This window comes from Orcinus orca, chromosome 3, assembly GCF_937001465.1.
Source record: "Orcinus orca chromosome 3, mOrcOrc1.1, whole genome shotgun sequence".
Taxonomy (NCBI): domain Eukaryota; kingdom Metazoa; phylum Chordata; class Mammalia; order Artiodactyla; family Delphinidae; genus Orcinus; species Orcinus orca.
This window is the reverse complement of record NC_064561.1, coordinates 2,267,501-2,289,484: the sequence shown is the minus strand read 5'-3', so window position 1 is coordinate 2,289,484 and position 21,984 is coordinate 2,267,501. Positions and strand designations below refer to the sequence as shown.

At 57.8% G+C, this 21,984-nt stretch overlaps 1 protein-coding gene across 8 annotated transcripts in view; it reads left to right on the top strand.

Annotated features, from left to right (window-relative positions):
• Positions 1 to 14,126: 14,126 nt before the first annotated feature.
• The window catches only part of NFIC (nuclear factor I C), an 83,312-nt gene continuing 75,454 nt past the window's right edge, over positions 14,127 to 21,984 (top strand). For 3 of the 8 annotated variants that reach the window (XM_033417484.2, XM_033417486.2, XM_033417483.2), the window contains exon 1: positions 20,719 to 20,877. In XM_033417484.2, coding sequence (XP_033273375.1) covers positions 20,848 to 20,877 — 30 coding nt within the window. In that variant the 5' untranslated portion in view covers positions 20,719 to 20,847. Of the gene's footprint in view, positions 14,491 to 20,717; positions 20,878 to 21,984 lie in introns of those variants that run through there. The other 5 variants (XM_033417479.2, XM_033417481.2, XM_033417487.2 and 2 more) reach the window with 4 other exon arrangements.

Below are 21,984 nucleotides of genomic sequence, written 5' to 3'. Positions count from 1 at the left end.
GGGTACAGGACAGCCCGGGACTGGCCCTGGGACCCCATCCCCATGACCCTGGTGACCCTCGCCAAGACTCGGTGCGTCCCTCTGTGAAGCGGGGAGGCCACCTCCCCTCAGCTAAGCCTGTCAAGAGAGTAAATCCTGAGAGTTCTCATCATAAGGAAAATTTTTTTTTTCTATTTCTTTAATTTTGTATCTACATGGAATGATGGATAAATGTATGGTGGTCATCTGAAAAATTAAAATAATTAAAAAGCCTCTTATCCTCGAGAAAAAAGAAAGTTAGAACCTAAAAATAAGTAAATAAATACATAAGCCAGGCCCATTGCACAGATGGGCAAACTGAGGCTGGGTTCCCCTGTGCATCCGGGACAGGGCTGGGAGTTGGCGCCCAGTGGAGGGGAGGCTAAGATGGAGAACTGAGCTGAGGGCATCAGTCCCCATGGCCCGATTCCAAGTCATGGCCACCCCTGCTCTGAACCTCTGTTTCCCTCCTCCAACAGATGGGCCGGGTGGGTGGCGATATCAGGGTGCCCGCCCTCCCCACCCTGCCACTCTGCCCCTTTACGTAACCCAGCAGCACAGCCGGAAATCACAGTGCCAACGACTCTCTCCCTCTGTAACCGACTTCCTGTGGTTATGGCCCACCTTGGATGCCAGCCGCCCTCTCCCCACCGCGCCCCCCACCCCGGGCCGCAGAGCCAGGGAGTCCAGTCCTTATCCGAGGCTCCCACTCCCAGGAAGCCAACCCCCTCAAGTGGTATATCTGCCTGGGTGACCGTGGCTGCCAGGGGCCATCACCAGGCTCCTTCTGCTGCTCGCCTGGGAAATCGCTTACTGGCTGCCTCCTAACCCACAGCTGGAGGTCAGAGGGCAAAGGGCAAAGGCCAAGGAGCTCCCTTTTCAGATCTAGAGGAGCAGGAGTTGCCTCCTGATTTCTGGAAGGGAAAGAAACCTCCCATTTGGCAGGACTTTTCTGAGCTGCTGGCAGGATGCGGGAGGGAGCCCCCATGGTGGGAAGAGGAGACCCCAGCCCTGCTCAAGGGACATGAGGGGGCATCTGTGGGGACACTCCTACAGCCAGCAGGGCAGCCTGCAAATAATGGCAACCACGGCCATCATATGACTGTGCCCATTTTACAGATGGGCAAACTGAGGCAAAGATGCCTCCTGCCTGAGGCCACGCCATCTGTGAGCAGCAATGCTAGGGTCTGAGCCTCCAAAGGCCTGACTGCTGGGGCCTGCTGGGTGGGGGTGAGGGGAGGAGGTCTCCTGGGCTCTCTGGGGCTGGAAATCCCAGTGCCACTCCCGCTCCCATTGTTGCACGGATCTGGATGGTCTCTTCCCTGCAGTGGCCCCTGCCAGGCACGTCAGTGAGTTCCTCTGGGACAGATGGGGAAAATGAGGCCCAGAAACTGGAAGCAACTTGTCCTGAGTTCCCACGCGACGGTGGGAGATGCCTAAGCTGGGCAGTACTGGGGGCCAGGTGGGCAGTGTCCCCACGACTGCCCTGGACGGCTCAGCAACTCCCACCCCGTGAGATCCGGCCTCAGTTTCTCCAACTGAAGGAGAGATGCCAGAGAGACACGAGCAGGACCTCGGAGACTGGGCCCGGGGCCGGCGTGTGTGGGCAGGTTTCGGAGTTCCAGGCGGTGCCCGAGCCTACACCCAGGTGCCCGCGCCAGGCCCTCCGGCAAAGGCTCTGGGTGGAGGCCTTCCCCGATCGCTTCCGTGGAGGGCTGGGCTTGACTCCGGCCGCCACATTCCACGGTCTTCTCGCTGTCCCGAAACATGGCAAGCTGCCCCTCCAGGTCACCGGGCAAGCATGTGGCAAAAGCAGGATTCCAACCCGGCTCAGCCCAACTCCAGAGCCAAGGCGTCTGGAGAATTTCAAAGCGTTCAGGGATTCAGCTCGCCGGCCAGCCAGGAGTCCCCCTGCCCACAGGCAAGGGCTCACATCTTCCCTGTCTCGTCCGGAAGGGTCATCGTTCACCTGCTCTTTGCTCTGCTCCACTTTCAAGGGCGTGAAATGTGTCCAGAGGGGGAGAAATTCGGGGTAAATTTCCTGTTCCCTGGGTCTCCAAACCCAGGAAGTGCTACCAGGTGTCTAGCCCCAGTCTCTCTTGCTGCTTTGCTTCCCTTCCCTGCTGTTTGGAGGGCTGCAGAGATGAGCCCAGAGAAGCCAGGGGCGGCGGGGGTGTGTGTGTGCTGCACCCTGAGCAGGTCGACAGCAGCACCTCCCACATTCTGGGAGGGTTGGGGTGAAGGGCTAGGGAGGGCCCAGGTCGGCAGAAACAGGGGTGCAAGTCTGAGGTGACCTGGGAACTTGTATGTCACATGGGGCCACAGAGTCCTGAAACGGACCTGCTCTTCTCTGGGCCTCAATTTCCCCATCTGTAAAGTGGGGGCAATAGTACTACACCCCCTCATAGGGCGGCTTTGAGAATCCCTGCATTGAGTGTGTAAAAGAGTTAGCACAGGGTCGGGCCCCCAGCAGGCACTGGTTGATATCGGCTATTGATGCTCCTATTATGATACCAGTGAGCGAGTCTGTCTACACTGCAGGCAGCGGTGCTACCCAAAGCATTTAACGAGTAGCAGAGCCCAGGCTGACTAATAAGAAGAGATTTCAGCTATGGATGCTGGGAACCGACCTCTGGATAGGTGAAGAGGAGGCTCTGTGTCCCAGGGAAGCAACCATGGTGGGGGGCGGGGGGTGAGCTGGACCACAGGCCCGCAAATTGTGCGTTCTTGTGGAGCCCAGGGCAGCCTGGGGAAGCAGACACAGTGGTCACAGGGCAGAGGACAGAGAGCCCAGGACAGGACCAGGGCAGTGAGGAGGCGGAGGGAGCCTGAGCTGGTCTCGGGCTCAGTGTGTGATGGTGGGTAGGTGCCTCGGTTTGCACTCCTGTGAAATGGGTTGAGGAGAAATGGGCCCGTCGATGGGGGATGTGTGTACCCGATGGAGTCACATGTAGAAGAGGCATGGGAGGTACCTGGCACAGAGTAGGTGCTCGAGAAACCTGTCGTGCTTTTGTTGTCTATGCCTCCCATAGCTGTCAGAAGGATCAGTGAAGTCCACCCTGTGAGGGCCTGGGCTGCGGCAGCAGGCAAATACGTGCTTGTTGGGTAAATCGTGACGTTCAGGCAGCCTCTTTCTCGCACACAATGTTTTTCAGTTTCCAAAACGCCTCGACCTCTCCTGCAGAGATTCTCCCCGCGTGGACCCTGTGGGTATCTGGGGCCACGTCATTCTCTGTGGGGCTGTCCTGGGCACTGTGGGCGATGAGCAGCCTCCCTCTCCCCCGACCCGTCATGACAACCACGAATGTCCTCAGTATCCCCTGGGGGGCAGAACCGCCCCCTTGACAACCTCCATGGCCTCAGTAGCACCCTCACGTTCAGAGGTCTCCTTTAGCAGAAGAGAGAATTCAGGCTCAGAAAGGGCGCACAGCACATCAGGGTGGGGCCAGCCCCTGCTGCTGCCCCAGGCGCCCGCGCTGCGCAGGACTCTGGTCCCACCTGGGGAGAGGTGGGCAGTCAACGCCACCGGCCATGCCAGGGTTCCAGGAACTGGCAGAAGGAGCCCAAGACATGCCACAGTTGCAAAATCTAAGGGCGGCATGCCGGCATGCCTGGGCAGTGCCACTGCCTCGGCCCCGTGGGCACCGCCAGGAAAGAAAAAGCAACTCAGAACTGGGCACCAGCACAAACGGTGGAAACCGAGGCATTGGGATGCGGCGGTGGGGGCGGGGAGGGGAGGAGAAGGACCCAATCAGAGACTGTGCCTTGCTGTGTGGCCTATCAGGACACAGCTGGGTACGTGCTGACCAATGAGAATGCCACAAAGAGTCAGGCCCCATCTCCAAGCGAAGCCCATTGGCCCAATGAAGGGGTGCGGGGTGGGTCCATTTGGTCCCCCAAATCTAGCACTCTGGGTCCCTTACAGACATCCCTTTGCTGGTGCTTCTTAATTTGGGGGCCTCGGGGTTGGTTTGAGGGAGCTCCTTGCTCAGTTATGTGCCCCAGGGCTGTTATCACCTTATCAAAGCCAGAATTATACGTAAAAGTTCAGTAAGTCATTCACTAAACATTTATTGATCAATTGCCACGTGCTGGGCAATGAGCAGGTGAAGATGAGCAAGGCAGATGCGGAGGAAAAGCCACACTGAAGGAGAGGAGTCTGGGAAGAGGAACAGCCCGTGCAAAGGCCCTGGGGCAGGACCGGGCCTGGCATGTTGGAGGAACAGCCGGGAGGTCCATGTGTCTGGAGCAGAGGGAGCGAGGGGGAGAGAGGGAGGAGGGGAGGGCAGGGAGGGGACGGGGCAGGTCGTGCAGGGCCTTGTGGGCCGCGGGGAGGACTTTAGTCATCGTGAGGGCAACGGAGCCCTGGAGGTCTTTAGACAGTGGGATAATGTGTTGTGCCACCGAAGGACTGGGATTTGGGGTACGGTCCTTCCTTTCTCTGGGCCATAATCGCCTCATTCATCAAATTGGGGAGTGATAATACCTACCTAGGGAGCTGATGTGACGGTAAAGGAAGGTTCCAGCAAGGTAGCTGGTACACGGTGGGTACACAGCCTTCACCTGATCCAGCCCAGCCCCCATTACCACCCACCTGAACCAGCACATCCCCTCATCCTGGTTTCCAGCTCCCACCCGTGCCCTCAGTCTGTCCTCCGCGCAGTAGCCAGGGGGCCCCTGTGAGCACCTGAGTCAGGCCCTGCCCCCTCCTCTGCCCACAACCCTCCAGGGCTCCCACCTCCCTCCCAGTAAAGATCCAAGTCCTCCTGGGACACACAAGGCCCTGCACGACCTGCCCCGTCCCCTCCCGGCCCTCCCCTCCTCCCTCTCCCCCCCCTCGCTCACTCTGTTCCAGACACACAGGCCTCCCCGCTGTTCCTCCATTGCACAAGGCGTGGCCCTGCCCAGGGCCTTTGCACGTGCTGTGCCCTTTGGAACGCTCTCCCCCCAGACACCTACATGGCTCCCCCTCCACCTCCTTTAGGTCCCAGCTTATTATATTGCACCCCCAAGCTTGACCCCCCACTTCCCCTCCCTCTCTCTCCCTTTCTTTATTTTTCTCCGTGTTGCTCATCACCACCTGACGTCTCCCTCCACATCTGGCTCCCTATCTGTCTCCCCCACTGCACCATCAGCTCCATGAGGGCAGGAATTTTGCCTTTTTTGTTCCCTATGGCAACCTCAGTGCCCAGAACAGTGCCTGGCGCAAGAAGGTGCTCTATAAATGTTAACGGATGAATTAATGGAAGAAGACTTTAATTATCTTTATCCCCCCCCGAACTGTTCCAGCTCAGCCCCTGTCCATCCCCTCCAGCCCACCCCTTCCCCACCACCCCCAGCCCTGGGGGCGCCTCCGGGGTTCGCTGGGCCGAGAGAGGGAACAGCAGGTGTGGTGAGAAGTACCAGGCAGGGGCCCCCCAGCGCTCCAGAGTCTGGACAGGGCCCCCCATGCGCTGGCAGCAGGGCAGCCCCCTCCAACAGCCGTCAGCCACTTCCGCTGTCCGCAGGATTTGCTTTTTGAATTAGAGGAGGGGGAGTAATCGGGGCGGACTGTGTTTGTGTTTGTGGGAAGGCTTCGTGGCCTGGTGGCCTGGCGCGGCCTTGCTAGACGGCTGGCTGGGACTCAGTTCTGGCCCGATTCCCGGGCGGGAACCGAGGAAACGGGTCCATGTGGGTGTGTGCAGACGTGTGTAGGGGTCTCGACCCCCCCATCCGGCCCAGAAGCCCAGCTTGGCTCATCTTGGGGGGCGCCGAGGCCTGGGCAAGCCCTCCGCTCCTGTATTTGGGCGCAGGGTCCCTGCCCCGCAGCTCCAGAAACTCTGCCAGCCAAACCCTGGTGCTGAGGTTTTCGATGATGAACAGATGGTCTCAGGCCTGGCGGGGAGTGGGGTGCTGGGCTGAGCCTTGGAGGGGCACCGCAGCCCCCCTGGAGGCATCGCCGGTGCAGGGGGTGCCTCTGCGTCCGGGGTTTGGGGGGTACCATCCTCGGAGGGTCCCCCGGTTTGGCCACGTCATGGTTGGCAGAAGACAGCCTTGTGGGGAGGGCGGAGGCCTGGGCCCGCTGCCATGTCAAATTCCTCCCGGCAGCAGTTGGGGGGTGGGGGGAGGGAGAGGTTTTTTTGTTTTTTGTTTTTTTTCCAACAGAATCCAAAGGAGGAGAGAGAGCTTTTGGCAGGAGGAAGGCATTGGAGCTAAGCCTGGGCCCGGCTCACTCTGAATCACGCTCCTGGCCTTGCGCTCGGCAGCTGGAGGGGGCTGGCGGGAAGGGACAATGGTACTTCTCCTCCGCCTGCACCACCTTCTCAGAAAAGGGGGTGGCCTCCTCGAAGGACAGCAGACCTGGCCTTCAACCAACCCCCAGCCCTGGCTGCTGTCCCATCTCCCACTAACTGCTCAACGGGCTTTGCTGCTTCCACACCTTTACTTAGGCTGTTCCTTCTGCCTGGTTGCCCTTCCCATCCATCTCAGGGTCTCCCCAGGCCACCTCGGATCTGGTCTTCCGTCCCCCTGGGCCTAGAGGCCTGAGGTTGGAGCCTGAGGCCAAAAAAGAAATTTAAAAAATCAGTAATACCAATCCTGACTTTATTTACACGTGACATTTTGTTTGTCACAGATTTTCTGCAGATGCTTTAACAGATTAGTTGTCTTGATGACTGAGCTTTCGGTGCCCCCTTAAATATTGCACCCCTCTATAAGTGCCTCTACTGGCCTCATCCACGTTTCAGCCCTGGGGATCTAGTTTGTGCCAGGCTGAAACCAAGGCCTGGGGATGGAGACAAGGCAAAGAATACGAAGGTCAGGCGTCTGGCCCCCATCACTGGAGACACACACTGAAAAGGAGAGAGCCACATGGGCGCTAGCGATAATGGAAAAGCGCCAGCACTGAGAGGCCCACTGGTCACTCAGTTTACCCGCTGTGTGACCCTGGGTAAGTCATTTCCTTCCCTGGGCCTGAATGAGGCCTCTTCTATCACACAATCTAATAAGGGTTTTCCTGCCGACCCCGAGGGCTGTTTGTGCATGAAATGGCATAATAGCCGGAGATGGCTGCCTACACAATGTAAGCTGTTATTAGGGCTTCAGGGCCACCCTTGGGCCTCAATTTCCTCATCTGTAAAATGGGCGTAATGATACCTGCTATGGCTAACCTCCCAGGGCCCTGGAGGATTCCAAGGGGAATAATGATGCTTTGCAGAGGGACCTTGTGAAGGCTGAGAAAGTGGAGACAATCGCTTCTGTTGGGAAGTCTGGACCCCTCGCCCCTCCATTAGAATAACACCTCCTGCAGAAACATTGAAAAGGTATACTGGCTGTGTGACCTTGGGCAACTCCCTCAACCTCTCTGGGCCTCAGCATCCTCATCTATACCATGGGAATGATGACAGTACCTTCCACTCGGAGCTGTAACAATGAGTTAATGCAGAGATCAGCAAACCACATCCCAGGGGCTAGATTTTTCTGTTCAGCCATCGAGCTAAGAATGTTTAAATGGTTGAAAGAAATCATAAAGAATAATATTTTGTGACAATTATGTGAAATTCTCATTTTGGTGTTTGTCAATAAAGTTTTATTGGCACCCAGCCATGCCCATCCGTTGACATGTTGTCCAACGCAGCTTTTGAGCTACAAGGGCAGAGCTGAGTGGGTGCAACAGAGACCCTCTGGCCCGCAAGGCTGAAAAGAGTCATTCTCTGGCTCTCTGCTGAAAAAGTTTGCAAGCCCTGGCTTCCTTTGAACTTCAGTGGGCACAAAATGAGCTTGGTCCAGGTGTGTCCACTACTGTTATTAAATCTGGGCTATTTTTCCCCTGTCGATGTCTAATCTCCAGCTTCTTCCCCACACCACTGAGGATTCTTGAAAGTCTGCCTTACTCCCCCATCCTGTGCCATCTCCTCCACAATCCCCTGCGGCTGGGCACTTAGGTTGTTCCTATTTGCTAAGGCAGAGCTGCGGTGGACAGCCTCGTGTCTCCAGCTAGTTTGCTTTTATGCAACAAACGCCCTCCATCATACACTGGGTGCTAGGTCCTGTTCTAGGCGCTTGGCAAATATCGACTTATTTCATCCTTGGTATGACTACTGTGTTCCCCTCCCCCATTCTACAGATGGGCAAACTGAGGCTCAGCAAATTGAGGTGACTTGCCCAGGGTCACACTGCTGGGATTTGAACCCAGGCTGGGTGACTCCTGTCTGTGCCTTGGGCCGCTCTCCTCGTTCCTTGAGGTAGAGACCCAGAAGCCCAGTCCTTGCAGCAGAGGGGGACAAGGATTCAAAGACTCCATTGGTTCACTGGCAAACTGTCCTCACTGGATATATTTGACGATCACTTAGGGCCAACGTGGCGTCTGATGCTTGGGCCCCACCTAAGGCCTCCCGAAGGCAGGCCCTGGACTCTGAGACTAGCCAGGAGAACTGGCCATTTCTTCCAGGACAGGGAAGTGACAACCCTTGGGTAGAATCCAGGTGTGGATTTGGGGGCCCCCGCCCCAAACCAGTAGCTGCTTTTCCCTTGGGCCTGGGAAGGGGGGCGGGGCCAGCAGGGCTCTGCAGAATCCAGCAAGCTTTGGATTTATCCCTCACCTTCCCCGCTCCCCCACCCCTGCTGCCATCTGATTGGCACTCTCCCCATCACTCACCAGGTCTGCAATGATGCATCTGCTCCTGTGTTTGTTCAGTCTTGGCCACCGGATGTGGGGCAACTGAAATTCCCCATCCCTTTGGAGGGCGTGTCAGATGGTGCAACCACTTTGGAAAATAGTTTGGCAGGTTCTTAAAAAGTTAAACACACACCTACCACCGTGGGATCCAGCTTCTACTCCTTAAGTCTTTTGTCTAAGAGAAAGGAAAGCCTATGGCCATGAAAGACTTTGACATAAATGCACTTAGCATACGACTCATTCCACTGCCAGACATTTACCGCCACGAGGAACAAAAGCGAATGTTCATGCGAAGGCTTGTGCACGGAGGTTCATAGCAGCTTTAGTTGTAATAGTCCGGCACTGGAAACAACTCAGATGTCCCTCAGCAGGTGAACGGATACAAGGTTAACACATCGAGACACGGGAGTACTAGCCAGTGATAAAAAGGCATAAGCTGTTGGTACGGGGAACAACGTGGATGAGCTGCAAAATAATTATGCTGAGTGAAAGAAGCCAGACACAAAAGAACGTTATTGACACCTGGCCACGCCCATTGGTTTACTTACTGTCTGTGTCTGCTTTCGTGCTAGAGACAGAGCTGAGTCGTAAGTGACTTTGGGTAGTCAGTAAGCCAGTCTCTGGGCCTCAGTTCCCACATCTGTAAAAATGGGGCTAAGCATATCACCTACGCACAGGTGTGGGTATCTGTGTGGCTTTCTTCATGTTCTTACGTAAATGTTGGACGCGTGTCTTTATCATTCAGCGATTTGGGTTTTCTTTTCTTTTTTCCTCTGCATAATAACGGATCTTGGAGATGAGCTCATATCAGTGCTGTGGTTGAGGAACGCTGGTGCGTGTGTGTGATTCTTTTAAATATACATTTAACATATACACATATTATATAATGTACCCATATAAATTATAATATTTAATAATTATACATGTGTTCATAATATATACTACATAATACATGTTGAGTACACATAAATTTTATGTGATTCATTTTTATACGTATATAAAGACTGAAGATACACACACATATGATTCTTTTTAAAAATGGGATTTTAAACAGGCGTTGTCCCTCGGAGACTTTCACTTATTCAACAAATACGTATTGAGCATCTACTATGTACCGGTCACTGTTCTCAGTGCCAGGGACACAGCTGTGAGCCATACAGACAGCCTCCCCTCCCCTGCCATGGAGCTGACAGTGTTCCCGGAACATCCTAATTTTGAGTTCGTGATTTAGCTGTTTATTTGGGATTTAGATGCTGGCATGAGTTTAATCCCAGTCTGACTCACGACTTGCACTTATCATTGTTCCATTTATTAGTAAATTTAAATGTTTGCTCATAGAATAAATACCCAAATCCTCAAAATAAATACCACCAGGGTAAACAGAACTTTCACAATAACTCACACCTCAAAGTGCTTCTTCCCCGTCCTACTTTCTGGGCTCCTCTCCCCAAAGTTAACCATCCTCCTGAATCCTCTCTTTTCTTGAAAATAATTGTATCTCAAATATATATTTCCCCCAAATGTCGTCTCATTTTAGTTACTCTGAATCCATAAAGAGGGACTCACGCTGCGTCTAACATTTGGGGATTTTCTGTTCCGCTCCGTGTAATGTTGCTAAGTCTATCCTTACTGTTTGCCTGTGGCTGAGAACACCACTGTGGCTGCTGATTAATATGCCACTGGATGAACTTCCCACAATGCACTTCTCCATTCTCTCAGCAATGAGCACATTTGGGTTGTTTCTGGGTGCCCGCCTTCTTCACAGTGCAGTAATGACGATTTTGTGGCATGTTTCCTGGGGCAAAAAGCCAGGGTTTCTTGTGGCTATGTATCTAGGCGAGGAAAGGCTATGTTATGTGGCACATGAATGTTCAGTGTTGTCATTAATATCAGTCTGTTTTCCAAAGTGGTTGCAGTGTGGAAGAGCCCTGTGTACCCACAGCCTCTCCATCATTTGGTATTGTTGGACGTTTTCAATTTGGGGCAATGATAACGGGGCCTTGATGTGGCTTTGTCAGGCATTTCCTTGATCCTTAAAGAGGTTGGACATCTCTTCATGCACTTATTGGCCACCCGTGTTTCATTGTTTGCGTGCTTTCTGCACACTTTCTTTTGGGGTAGCTGCCTTTTTCATACTGAAACTTCTTTTTTAAAATTTATTTTTATTTATTTATTTATTTATGGCTGTGTTGGGTCTTCGTTTCTGTGCGAGGGCTTTCTCTAGTTGCGGCGAGCGGGGGCCACTCTTCATCGTGGTGCACGGGCCTCTCACTGTCACGGCCTCTCTTGTTGCGGAGCACAGGCTCCAGACGCGCAGGCTCAGCACTTGTGGCTCACGGGCCCAGTTGCTCTGCAGCATGTGGGATCTTCCCGGACCAGGGCTCGAACCTGTGTCCCCTGCATTGGCAGGCAGATTCCCAACCACTGCGCCACCAAGGGAAGCCCTGAAACTTCTTTTTAAAGGATTGTATCATCCCATCAGAAGGCTATACCATTATTTATAGCATGCATTCTCAGCAGGGACAAAAATAAGTTCTTGGGGGGGGGTGAAAAAAAATCTTACTCTTTTAATGTACAAAACGCAGATATACATACAGTATATAAACAAATATTCAGTATATCTGGGTATTAAAATTTCATAAGGGATGATTAGGAAAAAATGTCTAAAACAAGTTGGGGGGGATAATGAACAAAAGGCTGAGAAACACTGACTTATAGCAATTGTCACAAGTCTATGGCGATGAGGGGCATACATACATTTTTCCCAAGTTCAGGATAGACTCCTGGAAATTGGACCATAAGGTTTGAACTTGGCTTAGGCCTCTGCCATGCCTGCCAAACTGCCTTCCCAGTTCATATACACATTTACCTCCAGGCAATTTAGGAAAACGCCTGTTTTTACCACATCCTCACCAGCACTGGGTTTTATCAACTTAGAAATCTTTACTGATTTTGATGGGTGCCAAAGCATGGTAGGTTCTCATCGTCCATTATCCTTTCTTTGGTCTATGTAAGCCTGGACATTTTTTATGTGTTTACTAATCAGTCTGTCTTTTGGGAATGTTCTAGGGTGGAAGCAATGTAAGCCAACACATCTGGAAGAAAGGGGATCTTTTATATACAGTGGCAGTAACTTAGCAGAGTTGTGTCCTATAGTTATACAGAAAGCAGAACTTGTAAGTGATGAACTTGGATATTTAGCAGAGGGGACTTTCCAGTCAAGTGTCGAAGGTGCAGCCCCGTTTCTTCTCGCTGCTTATAGCAAAATGTGAGACGAAAGAGATAGATAGATAGAGGGAAGAACTGTTAAGCAAAAAGGAACCAGGACTTGGTAGTTTGGGAGATTCTCGCAAAAGAAGCCAAAATCAGGAGGTTCACTGTCAGGAAAGTGTCCTCCGGACCATCAATCATCACTTACCGACTGGGTAAATCATCACTTACCGACTGGATAAAATTGGGCAAGAGTCTAAACCAATCTGAGCCTCAGTTTCCTCATCTGTGAAATGGGGATACAAAGGTAATAGCAATCAACTACGTGCCAATAAAAATTAAAAAAAAAAAAGGTGATAGCACCACCCACCTCATGGGGCTGCTGTGAGGGTAAATGCATAGCCTCGTGTAAAGCATTTAACTCTATGCCTGCAGGCCCAGGGGTGGCCTTGTGGGGAAAATGATGGGTGGGGGACAGCTTCTGTGCCCCTACTACTGCCATCTGGACCCGAATCCCTGCCTGGCTGACATCAGTCCACCCCCCCTCCTCGCCTCTCCTCCCAGGTACCTAATTCCCTGAGGTAGGGGAGGAGCTGAGGGTTCAAGCTGGGGATTAACAGAGGCAGATTAGAGTCGAGCTGAGAGCAGGGGGTCTCTATCCTCTTGACCCTTTCTTCTCCGGAGCCAGAGCCGGTATATCCACCCTGGCTCCTTTTGGCTTTAGGTTTGTGAGAGGGGAGGCCACCTCCAGAACCTCACCCCCTCACCTGCAAAGCACCCTGGAAGAGCCGTTAGGATTAGGATCCTTGGGCTTCTGACGTGCTGGTTGAGGAGCTCCCCCTCTCTTGGCCTCACTTTTCTCTTCTTAAAAATGGGGAAAGGAATGTGCAGATGAAGTCGGAAAAGCTCAGCGTCCCAGAGCGAACGCTCCCTGGACGCCTGAGATATTGGCTACATACTGAACACCTACTATGTAGGCAGAGTTGCTGTGAACCACCGTTTGCCTGAGATTTTCCGGCCCCCGGGGCGCCCAACGACGCACAGAATTAACTTCCAGAAGACCCCAGAGTCAGCCATGGCTCCAGAAGGGCGGGCCAGGGCCTGATTCTGTTCCCGGGGTGCTGCCTGCCCCCGCCCGAAACCCTGGCGTCCTCCCTGGGGAAGCTGAGAACCACCTCCCCAAAGGGGTCCCTGAATACTGGAGCCCCAGTTGGGGGGAAGTGAGGTCGCAGGCAGGGGGAAACCCAGACAGAAGGACGGCAGCAGAACCTCCTCCACCCCACCAGGTCGCGGCAAGCCCCCTCCCGTCGTCCCCCAGTTGCGCCAGACGCAGAGCCTGAGAGGGGGCGGGGAGAAGGGGGCGGTGCCTACTCTGCGGCTGCCGGAGGAGGGGGGACTGCGGGAGAGCGCGTGGTGGGGGGCGGGGGCGCTGCGGCACGGCTTCCCAGCCCGCAGCAGCCCGCGCAGCAGGGGCGGGGGCGCTGACCCTCCACGGCCCGGCCCCTCCCCCCGCTGCGGAGGCTTCTCCCTTAATCTCGACCCGGGGAGGGGGCGCCCGCTCCCCCCCACACCTACCGAGCCGCCGCGCGCGCTCCCCGCCCCCCGCCCCGCCTGGAGCCCCTGCGGGACCCCCAGGGAACCCCTGCCCCCAAGGTCTGTCACCCTCAGTGTCCTAGTCTCTGTCTGTGTCCCCATCTGTCCCGTCTCCCCGCTGTGCGTGTTTGTGTCTGTGTATCCGGGACACCTGCACTCAGGGGCAAGGGTGGCTGCTGCGATGGCCTGGGGGAGGGGTCCTGGGGGGGTCGGCGTGTGGCTCAGCCCGCGGTCTGAAATATCTTTCTACGGTTGTCAATCTGTGTGCTTGTCTGAGTGACACCCTGCTGGCTGTGAGTCTGTGTTTGTGACAGCGTGGAGGCTGTGGGTGTCTGGGTGACACCCCAAAGGCTGTGAGCATGTGGGTCCCCGTGTGTCTGTCTGGGTGACACCGCAGGTTGTGAGTGTGAGTCTGTTCGTGGCATCCTGCAGGAGGTGTGCGTCCAAGAACCGCATCGGCTGTGAGCGTGGGCCCCGGTGTATCTAGGTGACACCCGCAGACTGTGTGTGCCTGTAACACGCCGCAGGCGCGTCGGTGTGTGTTCTGTGTCGGTGTCGAGAAGGCCCGGGCCGCGAGTGTCCCCAGCTGTCTGCGTGTGTGTGTGTGTGTGTGTGTGTGTGTGTGTGTGAGCGCGCGCGCGCCGTGAAGGTGGATCCGCTCCCTCCGCAGCGAGCCCGACCCGGGCCCCACGACCCGCCGCCGCGGCCGTTCGCCTGGCCTCCCCTCGCGCGGGCCCGGCCGGGGATGGAGCCGCAGCCAGAGCCGCCAGAGCCGGGGCCGGGGCGCGGAGCGGCCTGAGGCGCGGGCGGCGCGCGGGACCGGGGGGAGGGCGGGCCGAGGGGAGGGTCCTGGGCCGGGGGGGCGGGCACGGCGCGCCCCCTCCCTCGCGCGCTCGCTCCCTCCCCCGCGCGCCCTCCCTCGCCGCCTCCTCCCGCCGCCTCCGGCCCCCCCTCGCCGGGGACCGAGCGCGCTCGCTCCGGCGCCGGCCTCGCCTCCTCGCAGCAGCGCCATGGTACGTCGCCGCCCCCACTTTCGTTTTCGCCCGGGGAGTTTTTGGGGTGGTGCGTGGGCTCCGGGCGAAAGTTGAGAGGTCTGGGGGGGCAGGGGGCGGGGGCCGCCCGGGGGAGGGGCTCGATGCGAGGACCCCACACACACCCGCCGCCCCGGGACCCCCGCCCGCCAACCCAACACCCCCGCGGCTGGGGGCGGAGCTGGCGCGCGGGGCGCAGCGGGGGACCCCAAGTGGGGGACCCCTCGCGGGCACCAAGGAGTTGGAGGGGAGGGCGGGGCTCCCGGGAGAGGGTCCCCCACAGGCCAGGCCTCCGCCCCCTCCCTGGCCCGGCGGGAGAAGGTAGGCGGGAGGGCGCGGCTCCGGGCGCAAGACCCCCAAGCGCGCAGCCGGCTGGGAAGCCGGGCCCAGTGAGGGGGCGCCCGAGGGGGCCGTGCGGGGCGGGGGTCGCGGCGGCCCCCGCGGGCTGCCCCGGCCCGGGCGAGCGCGGCGCGCCAGCTAGCGGAAAATGGCCGCTGCGGAGAGGGGCGGAGAGCGCGCAGCGGCCGCCGCCGGGCGCCTTGAACTTGGAGCCGGGAGGGCGGCCGCTCTCGGCGCCGCGCAGGGGCAGCCACCCGGCCGGCCCTAGCGCCGCCTGAGCCCCGCCCCTCGGCCGACCCCAGCCCCGCCGCGGTCCCAGCCGGGAGGGGTCACCGGGTCTACGCCGGGCGCGCCCCAGGCCCGCGAGCGCCGGTAGCTGCACTTGAGGGTTCCGGTGTCCGGTCCGCCGGTGTCAGTGGCATCTTCACTCGAGGGGTGCGTTTGGAGGCCCCTGTGCTCTCAAACGAGTCAGCACGGGAATCCGGGGGTGCATTCGCGGGTCTGTGCAGCTAGGTGGTCCCATGCCTGTCCGTGGGTCCGTGGGTCCCCGGGCGTGGGGTCCTCTCTTTTATGTATCTGTGTGTCTGCACATCCACGTGGCTGTGTGTGTGTGTGCTGTGTTGCGTGTTGTTAGAGCATTGTGCGGCTATGGGACAGTGTGTGTGTGTGTGTGTGTGTTAGGGTAACTGGGCGAGTGTGCCACGGGTCCCCGTGGGGCGGTGTTGTGAAGCCGTGTGGCTGAGTTGGATGTCCCGGGGGACGTGATGTCCCTGGATGACCATGGGGGTGTCCACGTATGAGTGTGTGGAGGTTAGGGGATTGCCAGTGAGTGGGGAACTGTGTCGCGTGGCTGCGTCTCAGGGGACAGTTGGGTGTCGCTGTGTGCGTTTGACGCGCTGAGTGACTATTCCTGGGGATGGGTCTACACTCTCCCCCCCCCCCCCCCCCCCCGCCCATTTCCTTTTCTCCTGTAACCTGGGCTGCCGGATGGGGAACGGGTGCTTCCTCCACCTCAGCAAAGCTCTGCCCTCTCCTCTCACTCCCTACCCCGTCCGCTCCAATTACCCCTGCCTCGGGGTCCCCTATCTGCACGGCCCCAGGTGGTCCCAGCTTGAGGTTCGGGCGCGAGGTGGCGCCGGGACGCGATCACTTGGCGCCGATGTCTCCCGCCAGGGGCTGCGCGTGCGCGTGGCCCAGAGGGGGGCGGGGCGGCGGGGTGTCCCCCCCTCCCCCCCAGAGAAGGTCTCGAGGGATGGATGGTTACCGAAGCGCGTGGGTTAAGTCTGGACCAGGGGGGTGGCCAAGGAGACCCCCTCGCCCGGATGGGCAGGGAGACGCGCCCCCAGCCCTACCTCCCAGCGCTTGCCCGGAACCGGGCCAAACCCCTGGCGGGCACACAGGGTTGTTTTCTCCCCTCCAGGGGAATCCCCGTCGCGCCCCCATCCCCACCCCAGGGCGCTTTATATAATTTTCTAAATATAAAAGCCCCAAGGCCAGGTGGGAGTCTCTGCTTTCAACTTTCAACCTGCATTCCCTTTTGGGGGGCTGTTTGGGAAGAGGAGAAAAGGGGTCCCACGTTGACACAGGGGTGCATCCATACGCAACACTCAGGGATCCCCGCTCAGGTAAGATCACCCATCCTCACGCCCCGCCGTTCCCCGTGCTCACCCTGCCCTACACCCACCGCCAGTGCTCAGACGCAGCGCTCCCCCACCCCACACCCGGGCACTGCCCTCCACCACACTGGCCTCCATCCCCACCTGTCACCTGGTGCATAGTCAGCAGCACACGCTCCTGACACGCTCTTACAGCTATCTGTTCACAGCCACACGTGTACAGAATTCTGCCCCCACACAGGTGCACACACAGCCACACACAGAGGCACGCAGACACTCGTAAACAGGCACCTGCGTTTGTGGGAGGGGGAGGAGCCAAGCCCATCGCGCCCTCCCCCCACCTCCACGTCCGAGCCAGGTCCCTGCAGGATCTGGAGAGCAAAGACCCCAGCTGTGGGCGCATTTGGGGGGAGGACAGCCATGAGGGGGGAGCAGGAATGCGGGTGCTGTGTGTCACCGGGTGTGTGTGTGTGTGCCAGTGTATAAATAGTGGGAGGGGTTCTGTCCATGGGTTCGTGTGCTTGTAAGTGTATACTTGTGTTCTGGCGTGTGTGTTATTGTGGCTGGTTGCACATGTGTTGTGTTTGGGCTGTGCATGACCTCGTGTGGGTCTGTGTGTCTCTGTGTGAGTCTGCATGAGTCTGTGTGTGTCCCCTCGGGTCTGGGTGTCTGTATCTGCTGGAGTCTGTGTGACGTGTGAGAATGTGTGTGTCTCCGTGTGGTGTGTTTCTGTGTGTCTTCGTGTCTCTTTGTGGCATGTTGTGTGTGTGTGTCTCTGTGTTGTGCCTGGACCAGCCCATACGTCATACCCCGTTACTTCTCAAGGCAGAGGACCTTAACATCCCCTTCTGGAGGCTCAATTTCTCATCTGTAAAATGGGAACACACAGGATGCCCCACAAGGTTGCGAGAGGGGTGGCAATGTCAGCCGCGCTTTCACAGGTCCTGGCCCCCTGGCTGTGTCCTCTATTCGCTGGGTACGGCGCCGCTGTGGAGTTCCCTGGTGGTCTCAGGCTTTGATCATCCCTCCCTGAGCTGCTCTCACTTTTGAAAGTGCTGCTGTGAATTCCACTCACATGTTTTAAGTTTGCTTTTTAATAACATGAGCGACTCATGAACATCTAAAGAGGATGCAAAAGTACCCAGAGTAAAAATCAGACCTTCCTCATCACCCCTCCCCGCTGGGACCCCCTACTCCAGAAAAGCCCTATTTCATCCAGCTTTGTCTGAGCAACTCCACATGTCACAGATACACATTCTCATAAAGGATACACGTATATTCTTATAAAGGATGTATGTATATTCTTGTTTAAAAAATCCCAAATGAGATCTTGAGTCTACTTGCTGAGTCTACAGCAATGGTTCTTAACTGGGGTGGTTCTGTCCCAGGGGATACTGAGTAATGTCCGGGGACACCTGTGGTTGTCACACTGGGGGGCTCCTGGCACCCAGGGGGTGGGGGCCAGGGATGCTGCTCCACCCCACAGTGCCCAAGACGGCCCCACCAGGGATGGTCCGTAATGCTGAGGGGGGAGGAGTCCTGCGCTGCAGCATGCTTTCCCCTGCGCGTTTCTTGGAGGCGTCTCCACGTGGGGGTCCCTTGTTCTTCTGTGGAGCTCCGTAGTATTCCAGCCCGTACCCCCGGGTGGCACTGCTGAACTGGTCCCCACAGATGGACACGGTGGCTGGCTCCAAATTGTTGGCATTAGTGTTACAGGGTGACAGTCAACCCTCATGCGTCCGTATCTGGGACAGTCCCAGATACAGTCCGTATCTGAGCCTAAGAGTGAGTGATGGGGAGAGTGCGTTTTTAAACTGAAGTGAGCTAGACTGTGCGCCAAAGTGTCAGGAGCTAAATCATGCGGCCCCTTTCTGGGATGTGATACACACAGGTCCAATCCAGCAATTGCTTTGTTTAGAAAACACTAGGTGCGGTCCAAACACCGGCTGGTTTACCCACAACAGCCCAGAGGGGTAGAAACTATTATCGTCCCATTTCACAGAGCGGGAAGCTGAGGCACAGGGCGTTTTAGCTCCTGGAGGGAGAAGACATAGACCCAGGCTGCAACCCTGCACTGCAACTGGCCTGCTTTGGACCTACTGTGTACACTGTAGGGACCGCTCCTGCTGAACTGGATTTTATATATATATATATGTAACGCTTCACTGATGTTTGTGAACTGGCACCTGCCACCACTAATATAGTAACTCAGTCTTCCCACACGTTATCTTAAGGATTCCCATCTGCCCAGACTTCCAAAATGCGAGATGCGTCTATTGTTGCCATTTTACAGATGTGGAAACGGAGGTTCAGAGAGAGAGAGAGAGAGAGAGAGAGAGAGAGAGAGAGTCTGTGGTCTCCAAACTGTGCCTTCCAGAGTAACCTAAACTGCCTTGGGAAGGCTGCCCGTGGGGCAGGCGTGGGGGCAGTCTGGGGGTCACTGCCACCTGGGAGAATGCTCCGAAGCCAACGTGTACTTGGAAATGTCTGTGAATTGGGGATTCTGCCCTCCAGGTGTTCATGGCGTCTTTTTAAATAATAAAATATTGCTTTATGTTACATCGGCATTTGGATTCCTAGACACCTGCCCCTCCCTTTCTTTCTGGGGTTTAAATGCCCCCCCATGGCTGCACAGTGGGTTTTTTTAAAAAAACCATTTGTGAAGTGCTTTTGAATGACTGTCACCCACGTGCAGGGGGAGCCGGCGGGACGGAGGGCATATGTGTCCTGTATGAATCCTGCTCACTTCTGGTCCAGCTCCAGGGCCCCAGGTCAGTAGCATCCGTTCCTGGGGCGTCGGTTTCCTCCCCTGTAACACGGGAGAATAACAGAGTTGCTGGCGTCTTCCATGCCCCTGGGCATGGGGCAGCTGCCCGAAGTTGGCGAGAGGTTATCATTTGTACTCGGGACACACGGGGCAAAATGGCCAAGCTTTCTAAGAATGTCTCTGTGCATATTTGACGGAAGGTCAAGGCGCTGCTAAGTGCCAGTATTCTTATGCTGATCAACCGCATGGGGTGGGCACTGTTCGTCCACTTCACAGGGGAGGACACCAATGGGGGAGCATGCTGGTCTGCTAGGTGGCCCGAGGCCTCTGAGCGAGCCTGGGAGGATTCTTGGAGTGAACTGGGGGAGGGGGGAGGCTAGTTGTCAGCGGCAGCTCTGTGCCCATCTATTCCAGAGGGAGAACAACCAAGCTTGCAGAGTGTGGGCCCTGGGGCCAGGTAGCCGGGTTCCAAGCCACTCCGCATGCCTCAGTTTCTGGATCCATGAAATGGGCACACTGCGGGGGTAGGCAGTAGGAATTACCAGACACTCGGGAAGAGGCTGCGAGGTGTTATCTGGCCAGCCTGAGGTACTGCCTGGACACCTTACTCCTGGGGTACGGGGGCGACATATGGGGGAGGCCGAAGACCCCCCAACTCCCAGTTCCCCTTTGATGCTGGCTGAGGAGGTGACAGCAGATTTCTGGAGGCTCCCCTGTTGGTTGAGGCCCTTCTGGCCACGGAAGGGCAGTTGTAGCCAAGCTCCTCTGCCTGGGAACTGCAGCCCCTGTCTGGCTCTCGGGAGGAGCAGGGGGAGAGGATGCCGTGGGACCCCTTCTCCCGCCAAGCACCCCGGGTTGTACATCTTTAAGGGGAAAGAGGCGCGCTCGCGCCGGGCCTCTGCACACGTCACTTCTTCGTTCTTTCCCAACCCCCCCACCCCCACCCCGCTCCTTTCTCCAACTTCCCGGCTCGCTCGGGGCGGGTTGGGGGGGGGGTCTTCAGAGTCCACCTATGGACCCCAAATGTCCTGCAGCCACCCACCCCCTGCCCACTCGACTCGGGCTGGCGGTCCAGGGGGACCCGCTGTGGTCGGGGTGTGCGTGGGCCCGTGGGTCCCCGTCCGGTGGCCCGGCCCAGGGCGGCTGGAAATTCGTAATAATAAGCAACGATGGGGGTTCAGGAGGCATGGAGAGGGGGAGCGACTTTCGTTCCTCGCTCGCGCTCTTTTTTCCCTCGTTTCTTTGAAAGTTGGATGTTGAGAAGTGGGAGGTTCGGGGTGGGAGGGGAGAGAAATTGGGGGAGGGAGAGAGGAGGTTGCCAGAGGGAGGAGAGACAGAGACACAGAGAGAGACAGAGACAGAGACACAGAGAGAGACAGAGACAGAGGAGGAGGTGGGGGGGGACAGGAAAGGAGAGAGAGACAGAGAGAGGGAGAGAGAGAGGGAGTCGGGCGCAGGAGGGAGGGAGAGCGCGGGAGGGAGGAGGGAGGGAGACCGAGGGAGGAGGCGGCGAGGAGCGCGCCGGCCGCGGCCGCGGGGGGGGGCGGTTTGGAAAAATGACTCAGTAAGTTCAGCGCGCCCGCTCCGGCCGGCCCTGCGCCTCCCGCCGCGCCCGGGATGTATTCGTCCCCGCTCTGCCTGACCCAGGTACGCCCCCCGCCCGGCCCCCGGCCCGCGCCCCACTGTGCCCCGGCCCCGCGTCCCCCGCAGCCCGGCCCCGGAGTTTGGAAGCCCGAGGAGGCGGGACGAAAAAGGCGCGCGTCCCTCCCGCCGCCGCGGCCGGGATGCCCCCGCCGCCGGCCGGGGTCCGGTGGGGGGTTGGTTTGGGCCGGGGACACCTCCCCCCCACCCGGGACCCTCACCGGGGACTCCCGCCCCGCCCCCCGCGACCTCTCCCCCTGGCTCGCCCTACAGCCTCGCCCTCCCCGGACGCAGGACGCGCTCCCCCACCCCAGCCGGGAAGGTCGGGGGGCGCCCGGGAGAAGGCCAAAGGTGGGGCTCTGCGCGAGCCCCAGGCCTCGACCCAGGCCTGCCCCTAGGAGGAATTGAGGGAGTCCTGGTTGGACCCTGGATGCCCGGGGACTCTTGAGACGAGGACCCCTCTGATGCGTTCCCCGGACCCCCCCCCCAAGCTTGTGTGCCGCCACCCAGGCCCTGGACAGCCTTTCCCCCCATTATTGGCCCACGTGTGCGCGGAGGGGGAGGGGGCCCGCAAAGTTGGAGGCGCCAGCAGTGGGGGGAGGGGGGCCCCGACGTCCCGGCTCGGTCTTCCTCTCCCCCCCTCCCCCTGTCCCTCAACCCCATCCCCATATTTTCGCCGCATCGATTGTGAGTTATTGAGCCGCCGCCGCCGGGAGGAGCCGGGAGGCCTGGCGTTCCGGGGTCTGGTCCGGGCACTGCGGCGCTGCGGACGCCCTCGCCAGCCCGGCACCTGCCCCTGCCCCCGCCCGCTGCCTCTCACCCCTGGCCGAGATCCCAGACTGCCCGGGGCTCGGCCCTTGTGCAATGACCCAGGGGATGTGTGGGAAGGGGGCGACTGCCCCTGTCCCGGGTCGCCCCTGGGGGACCCCTTCCCTCCCCCAGCTCCATGGCAGGGAGGGGGGGCACCCTCCCAGGTCTACTGGTTCCACCCTCCAGCTCTACCCCCACCCTGGGTCTTTGTGTGTCCTTAGGCCATTGGGGTCCCGGCCTCAGTTTCCCCTGAAGTGACACGGAGCTAAGGCAGGTTTCGGAGAGGGGCAGTGTGGCCTCCAA